This window comes from Eleginops maclovinus, chromosome 4, assembly GCF_036324505.1.
Source record: "Eleginops maclovinus isolate JMC-PN-2008 ecotype Puerto Natales chromosome 4, JC_Emac_rtc_rv5, whole genome shotgun sequence".
Classification (NCBI taxonomy): Eukaryota; Metazoa; Chordata; class Actinopteri; order Perciformes; family Eleginopidae; genus Eleginops; species Eleginops maclovinus.
Window position 1 is genome coordinate 26,898,604 of NC_086352.1, and position 8,717 is coordinate 26,907,320.

At 39.6% G+C, this 8,717-nt stretch overlaps 1 protein-coding gene across 1 annotated transcript in view; it reads right to left on the reverse strand.

Moving 5' to 3' along the window:
- The window catches only part of LOC134863739 (protein kinase C-binding protein NELL1-like), a 210,527-nt gene extending 202,318 nt beyond the window's left edge, over positions 1–8,209 (reverse strand). The window contains exons 1-2 of the mRNA XM_063882394.1: positions 8,082–8,209; positions 7,505–7,633 (exon numbers count right to left, since the gene is read on the reverse strand). Coding sequence (XP_063738464.1) covers positions 7,505–7,633; positions 8,082–8,130 — 178 coding nt within the window. The 5' untranslated portion in view covers positions 8,131–8,209. The remainder of the gene's footprint in view (positions 1–7,504; positions 7,634–8,081) is intronic.
- Between the last annotated feature and the right edge of the window lie 508 nt (positions 8,210–8,717).

Below are 8,717 nucleotides of genomic sequence, written 5' to 3' on the forward strand. Positions count from 1 at the left end.
AGACCGCAATGATAGTCAGGCTTGCCAGGTGAAGAACAAAAACAACTGTCCAGCTTTCTGCAACATGCCAACAGAGCTACAGCTCCATGACAGCCCAGAGACTGCCTACTTCTTTGTGTTTGTTTTTCTGAATGCAAAATGATTAGCACACAGACGGTCAGTCTTGGCAAGCTCTGACCACTCACTTTGGGAAGAGTTAATTATTATCTCCTCTGGGCAGATATAGATAACCCAAGGTAAAACATGTTTCCTTTTGTTCCAAGTGCTATCAATTAGTCTCAATTTGCACTGAAACTTGACTGCAGTGGTCAGCAGCAATTTAGCGTGGTTACCAATACAATGTTTTTTTACTTTTAATGGAGGGATACATCTTGTTTAATTTGTTGTGATGTTACTTCAGCGATTAATGTCCCATGTTCTCTTGATTGTTCTGTTTTTGTTTTTGCTTCTACTTTAAACCGAACTACCGCTTGAGGGACAATAAAGATGAACTCGCCTGAGTTTAAGTCATGAGCCTAAAGCGGAGCTATCCACCCCCCTTTCAGACTTTCTTTTTACAGTGCATCCCACCACCTTCCCATGGGGAGTCACTAAGCTTACTTCTGGAAGAAAATAGGCTTAAAATGGCAGGAAATCTTGGGAAATAAATGGCATTAAATGCAAAAAGATCCACAGCCAAAGATCACATGGTGGACATTGTGTTAATGTGGTTTGTGCTGTAACTAAACTACATGGGCACTCCTACTAATTTCTGACCCTATAGTGGCCATCTATAATGTTGTGCAATAACTTTCTAATCCAATTTCTAGTTCCTCAAGACATTATTGAACATTATATATAGATGCTGGATTGTTAAGACATTAAGCTGACAGATAAAAAGGCAGGCGGTGTATGCAGCAATATTTTTAAACCTGTTGCGCGACTGTGTGTGTTTACAAGTTGAATTTAATAGGCAGTAAGGCACTGAATTATTATATTAAAACCATGCTAAAATAGCCCTTCAACACCTGAAAATCAAGCAATGAACTGTTTGAAAAAACAGCATTTGGTGAGGCATCAGATCATGGTTTTAACTAAACACTCCATGGTTGGGAGATGACAGATAATTAGCTCTTCTTTTTGGTGTAGTTTAGGACAGTAACCACTGTAATCAGCTGGTACGCCTTGCCCTGCCTCATTTCAGGCTGACAAACTTCAGGGAATCATTTTTCCCCATCTGCAATTAGAGACCATCATTAGTACAATCCTTCATCATTAAAAACACCTCTGTAGTCTACACTGGTGTATTGTTATAATGATGTTTTTATCTGCATGTATCATTTTTCTTTAAAAAGGCGACAACAACAACTTTTTACCTTGGATCTTTTTTGTCTTCATGTGATTATAAGAGTTTTGCTGTTCCCTCTTACATCAACCTGCTTCATCTGTTTATATTTCATGTAGAAATGTCCTATTACATCATTACCAGATTGCCTTTTGATAACTGCGAGAGAAGTGGTGAGAACCTGTTGCATTTACCTCTGGGTGTTATGTGCACAGAGAGAGATTGTTTGTTACCCTACTGGTGGCTCGCAGAGAAGAAGAGAAAATTGCCTCTTTGTTTTGTTTCCATCTTTCTCTTTCTATGTCTTTTTTCTTTCCCGTACGAATAAAAGGGATTTACAAAGGAACCTGATTGTAACTGTTGATGTCAACTTTAGTCAGAAGGAATTAAATATACATTTGGCTCCATTGTAGCTGCATTTGAAGTATAGAAATCCAATGTTCAGCTGTTAAAATGTTAAATTAAGATTTAATAACTGATGAGCGAAGTTGCAGAGCACACACAGGTGATCTTCTTAAGTGTTTCGTATTGTCAACACATCCTTTTAAAGACACACACCAACAATGAAATGGATCTTTCTACATTTTGTCCATGTTGCTAAATATGCTATTAGCTTGATTGTTTTGGCCATAGAGCTCTTCAGTTGTCCAAAAACTGTTAAAAACACATTACAAGTCATAATATGACATGTTTCTTCAGAACCATGAATACACAAAGATTAGCTCATTTTGATTCAACCCTACACACACCATGCTGCAGCTGTTAACACTGAATAGCAGCTCAGACTGTCCATCTGGAGCAAACATGAGAATTGCTGGGGGCCAGGCAAGTGCTGAAATTGTGAAAATGAAATGGTCCTACTACCCGGGGCGGACACTGTCACTCAGAATAGTAGACCATGAGCCTCCCACTGCTTTTAACCTAATGTTATGATATCTGCCTGTCATCACATATGATTGGCAGCAGACAGCAACACGTTCAGTCAGTATGTGGGATTTGCAGGAATTTAGCAGTGAAGAGAAAAGGTGGAACTGAGAGAAGGTGAATAAAAAAAAAAGGAAATCTCTGGAAGACGCTGCAGCTAAATACTGAACAATTATAGAAATGTTAATGAGGAGTGGCGTGGTTAATGCCTTTGTTATTGTTTTGATATCTAACAAAAAAGGTATCAGAAATTGGAAAGCACTGAGAGTTGGAAACCTGGTTTTGGACTCTTAGGATTGGTAAATAAAACCATTTCAAAACCTCAGTATACTTTAAAGTGAAGCATAACTAAGACCTAAAAAACTCAATTTCTATATGACAAATAAAACCCAGGTTCATTGGCATACACCCAGTTAGACCTCGTAGTAAGCAGTGTTGGTACCAGAAATTCCTTTGTCTTGCCCCTCTAGTTCTTGTAATGGTTTTGGAGGGCAGAGTCGTTATACAGAAGCTGGTTACTTTCTTTGTGCTGTTGGCTAAAGTGTAGTCCCTTTGTTTGAAAAACGTATTTTATTTTCCAACTGTGCGCAATTGCAGAGATTGAGTGATTTTACAAGCACCAGAATAGGTGACCTCTGTATTACCACTGGGCTCTGTTTGGTGTAATAGAAAATCTGAAACACTCCAGCAGTTCGAGTACTCATTTAGACGGAAAAACTACAATTCAGCTGCACAATCAGCCCTTTGCATTGTCAGGTGAGGAGAGTGAAGGCAGTGCTGTTCTGAATGTTTTGATAATCATCTCGGTCATGGTTTTACACGAACAAGGAAAGCTTGAACAAATGGTGTAAAAGCTGCATCGGGCCCAGATTAAACAAATTTGGCAGAGAAAGAAGGACGTTGCAGAGAGTAGCGACCTCTTGCATATACTTTTCAATATCATTTGTTTTTCTCTGAGATTTGGAGACTTTTTTCTGCTTTTTTGGTCTAATGGTGAGTTTTACGTTATCTAAGAGGATGTAAAACTGACCATTAGAGAGAAATTCTGAAAGAGCTTATTTCAGTTTGAACAAACCTTAAACACAAGATTGAACATCATAAGCCATGCCTCCGTTTTAGTGCCAAAACTGACACTAAACTCTGAGCTGCATCATCGTCGTTTGTTTTATAGCATTCTTCTCATACAATACATTACTCCCTTAAGTTGTTAAAAATAAATCACTGATAAGTGTCAGAGCTGGAAAAAAGACTCCTGTTTTACATTGCAAGCATCTGTTTTATAATTAATTTCCATTATAGTTTGATTGACATATCCTGATTTAAGCTTCAGAATTACAACACACGATGGAATCAGACATGCAATGTGCATCAGCTATAGTTCTTTATTGGACAGTAGTGAGCTGTTTCAGTGAGGATTTCAGCTTTAAATGAGGTTAGAAAAAACATTTTGATTCAAATCGACAGGAAGGTCGATTAAATGCTAATTAAGGACCACTTCAGTCCTAAAACCGATCTGCCTAGCTGGTATATGTTAAGGATAATTGGCCTAAAGGCCTGATAGGAGGTGTGTTTAAAGATCTCAGGGATATCAGGATCAAGGGTGCATTTGTTGTTACTATTTAACTGTTTAACAATAATGATTTTGAGTAAGAGAGTCAATGAAAAGAGTCGAATATAGCGGTGAGACAGGTTTTACAGATAGCTGGGTTGCCTACATGCTGTTCATCTTAAATGTGTAAAAAATGAAATAACCATGAAGGAGTAAACATTTAAAATACCGTAGATGTGGGACAGGAGAGGAGATGCTAAACAAAAAAAAATATTGTTCAATTTTGACTTTAAAGCCAGAACACAATAAAAAGTCACTTTTGGTCAGATGTTTTTTACATTTTTTACATGTGGCTCTGATCCACTTCTGTTAGCTTGGCTCTGATTCAAAAGTTGTTTTAAAAATTGTCAGCACTTATCTTACAAGAAATTATTATTTTTATTAATTTATTTCGACTCTTGTCATTATTTTAACCAAACTTTGCCAACTCATGTTTTATAACCTACAGACAGAATTAAGGACAACTGACTGTCGTCAAACTCATTCATAGATATATCAGTAAAACAAATGTATCACAGTAGCAGAGTATGTAAGTGCTCTTGACAGGTACAGTATGTATAACATGATCATGATACTAAATAGCAGTAATGCCCATGACACACCAGAAAATAAAATCCCTGAAGAGACAGGAATCCAAGGACAGTCAGACTTTGTTTAAACAGACCTGCGGGTAATTATATATTTATTCATGAGTGTGTGCCAAAACACATCTATAAAGAGTAAATGAACACCAAATCTGGTAGCATCATGATGTGCAACCAATTAAAGCAACAATTGTAATTTTCACCTAGTATTCACACTCAGGGTGCTGTGTCAAAAACACGTTTTTCTACTGTAATGAATAGCACACCCTGCTGATTGCAAGCTTGCTTGGATCAAGTATGAGGTATACGGACAAACAGAGCCAAAAGCAATACAAGGCTGACCCTCCTGACCCAGTTAGACCAAATATAATGTTGACAAGTCCTGACTGAGGTGCTGAACCAAGTGCCAAGTACATATACTCTCAGGCAGAATACTATAAGCTAACCATCAGCAAATAACTTCACTGGGGACCAATAATGTCCCCGAACCAAATGTTGTGCATAAAACATCCAATAGCTGTTCAGTTATAATATAAAATGGCATATTTCCAAGAACTGAGCAGTTTTCTAGCACTACGATTAGAGCGCTTGCATCTGTTTATATAAAGAACTATTTCAGTTTGGAACAAACTGGCAGGTCAACAGATCTGATATGTACCCAAAGTGGGATACACAAATTGAATCGGATAGCATTAAAATAATTTAACATTGGGTCAGGCTGCACAATTTAATAATAATCGCAAACACACTTTCTGATCATTTTCATTGAATAAACATGGTTGACTGACATATTCATGGTTAAAATGCGTGCTCTGCTTATAGACTATCCTTAATGTTGTGGCTGCAGTCCATGGTAATAAGGGCATACACAACAGAGAGCAGAAGGGAACAACGAAAATACATAAAATATTTCATCCATAAAAACATTTGTGATCTAAATATCAATTTGAAAATAATCCTGATTATCATGCTCACCATTATGGCCCCGACATTGGGACAGAGAAATGAGGTTGACAATCTGGGTTTCAATGTAGGATGTAAAAAGTAGGTCAGTGTCCTTCTTGACAAACTGAACTTTATCTAGAACGTCACAGAAATGCCAGCAATGTAAACCAAACTCTGTAAAAAACACACTAAATATATTATACTTAATGACATCTTCATTTGGATTGGATAACACACATCTAGCCGATTACCTTTTAGTTGAAACTATACACGTCTGCCATCCCTGAACTGGCTTTCAATGAGTGCACCGGTGCATTATTCTGGTTAAAATCTATTCCCCAAAGAAAACCATCTGCTGTTTGTGAAGGACTGGCTAACTGGGCGACTAGAGAGACTAGTCCCAGTGTCCAGCCAAAGACACTGCCAGAGCCCTCTCTTTCTGTTTCTCTCAGTGCTATTGACATTAATTGGACCACCACATTACCCCTTTTTTTCCAAGCCATTGGATCAGCTCTACAATATGTTCCACAGCCATTTCTGCAATCAAACTGATGAAATATGATATATTGAGTTCAGGGCACAACATGATTGCATAAAGCATACATAAATCATATTGAATAATCACTGACCCAATCAGCCACAGGGGCTCCAGCACAGCTTCCACTCGGTAATCATGACATGTCAGTTACAAGCCTTTTACAAGATAAACTTCCCTCAAACTTTTTAGAAAGAACTTGGTAGTTGCGGCAACTTTGGCTGTGGTTGTGCTATGGAGCCATCTGGGTCACAGGGCCATGAAAGCAGCACAAGCGTGGGCGAAGTGTTAAATAGGTCACAACAGTAGCATCCTGTCCAACACTCACAGGTCCATTTTCCCTACTGGATTAATCTCCTGTTTCCCACACTCTCTGCCTGCAGCACCTCAGGAAAAAAAAAAAGGGTATGGAGAGTAGCATGTGTGGGTGTGTGTACCAAGTAAAAAGTGAGGTTGTGTATTCTTAGCGCCTCCAGCATTGAATCTTGGAAAGCTTCACCCCGGCAGAGTTGGCCAAGCCGCCCTGCGTTCATTCATACAGAGCCAGTGGCACATGGAGCCAAATACTCTAGAAAATAAAAGCACACACACATACAAACAGAACAATAGCATTCTGCTGATATTCAAACACCCAGCGCAGTTTATTTGGGATTCAGGCTGCCTGTGTTGGTGCCAGTATGTGAATTTGAATATTTTCATGCCAGAAAAGTAGAAAGAGTCTCAGTGTTTCTCACCAACATAACATACAGGTGGGAAAAGCAACATGAGACAATCCAATGGTTTAATGTGAATCTAAGTCATACTGCCTCTGAAAACTGAGGAAAACCTAAATTCATTAGAGAAAGTTTCAAATGATGATAACATTTTCACTGTTGGTTTTCCCGGCAGTTTTTCAGGAAGTGCAGCCAAGCAGGACCAAAGCAGAACCGTCTTTCTCTTGAGAAGTCAACAGGATCTCTTTCACTCCCACTCTTTACAATTCTACTTTATTGACATTATATCTTCTTCTTAAAGGGGATGGCACTGCACACACACCAAATAAGCAACATCTAATACAGTTTGTTGAGTCCTTTACAGAGTTTTGAATAGCAAACAAATTACCTTCTAACACTTGTAACATATCTTATTATCAGTATAGCTAAGATTCTGCCACGCTTTTCTTCCCATTATGATGCCTGGCTTTGAAATTTAAATATAAGATGTGTGCCCTTCAGGGTCCTTTCACCTGATGGCCCCTTTAACTACCAGTGGTGGGGATTAAACTGGATGCCATTGGAGATGCTGTAGAAATCCGACACAGACAACAGCACTCCAGTGTGTCCAGGAAGAGCCAGAGCATCTGCTGCTTGGGACAAATTAATTAATGGAGTAATTATGAGGAGGCTCCCCGGAGTGTTGTGTCTCAGCTAATACTGTGACACCAAAAGGTGTGGCGCTGCATGGATTTGCTCACACTAACTAATGAAACAAAGGGCGTGCGTGTGCGCGCAGCCACCGCACATAAGACAAAGACATTTCGGAACTTGAGCAGCGCGACTAATGAGGAAGAAATAAGAAATTGTCAGCGTGCGTGTGTGCGTTACCTCGGAAGAGAAAGGCTTTGCTGCTGTTGTGAAGCCCTGCCACTTGGGTAATTCCATAGGTGGCATTTACCAGGTCAAGTTCGTTGATGATATCAATCTGGTAGTCTTGATCTGATCCAAAAGCCAAAGCTGCGGGAGAGAGACGAAGGTTAGGGGAGCTCAAAGGATTTAAACTAAAGTCTTCATCATTTCTCTGCGTATGTGCATTGCACTGTTTAAAATGGAGTTCTGGAGGAAAGTCACGCTGTTTCATTTACACGCATGATATTGCTAATAGTGTGCACTAACATGCACAGTATTTGCCCGCAACGAACACTTGTTCTCCCCACGGACACAGTGCACCCACGTTAAGGTAAAAAGTCTCATCAATTGAAGAACCATTGATTTTATTTTATTTTATGAATCTGAAGTTAACATAATCAATACTTAAAACAATACAGTTCAGAGACACTACAAACAAAAATATGACAAGCTCTAGCGCAAGGTGCAAACTGAGAAAAGACCACAAGAAGTGCTTGACATTCGCAACAGAAATCATCACAGTGAACACAGAGTGCCACACGCAGCGTTACTTTACCTGGTTTGGTAAAAAAGAAAAGAGGAAACAAAGCCACGTAAATATCCATTTGTGTTTTGAGTTGCGCTGTAGAGTCCTCAGCCGTGCGCTCCGCCGCTGCGTATCCACACTAAACCCGCTCTGGTCCGTCTGGCGCTGTGCACCGCGCTCACCTCGCCTGGATGTAGAGGAACGGAGGAACGGTCCACATAGCAAGAGCGGGGGTTCCCTCACTGCAAGACAACATCAGTGTATATTGTTTGGACGCGTCCAATCACTTCCTGCATGGCATATACAGCGGCACTCCCCCGCATTTATTCAGGATATGTTTTAACTGGACTTCAAACGGAGAATCTAAGCACATTATTAACCATACATCAGTAGAGATTCCCCCGTTTAGACTACAGAAACTGTCAATTTCAGAGGTGAGAAAAAGGAAGGCTTACAAAGGAAAGTCGGTGAGTGGAGGATGTGTGAGTTCTCTGTAATAGATAGGAAGGCTACTCTCACTTGTCACCGTAGAGATGATTTCAAAGAATCTCAATCTCATGGGACAAATTAGCAACACTGCAGCTGACAGAGTAGAACAGCTTTTTTTTGTAACCGTATGGAGATGCTTTAGCCTACGAAATAGAAGTTTTCTCTCAGTGAGGAATT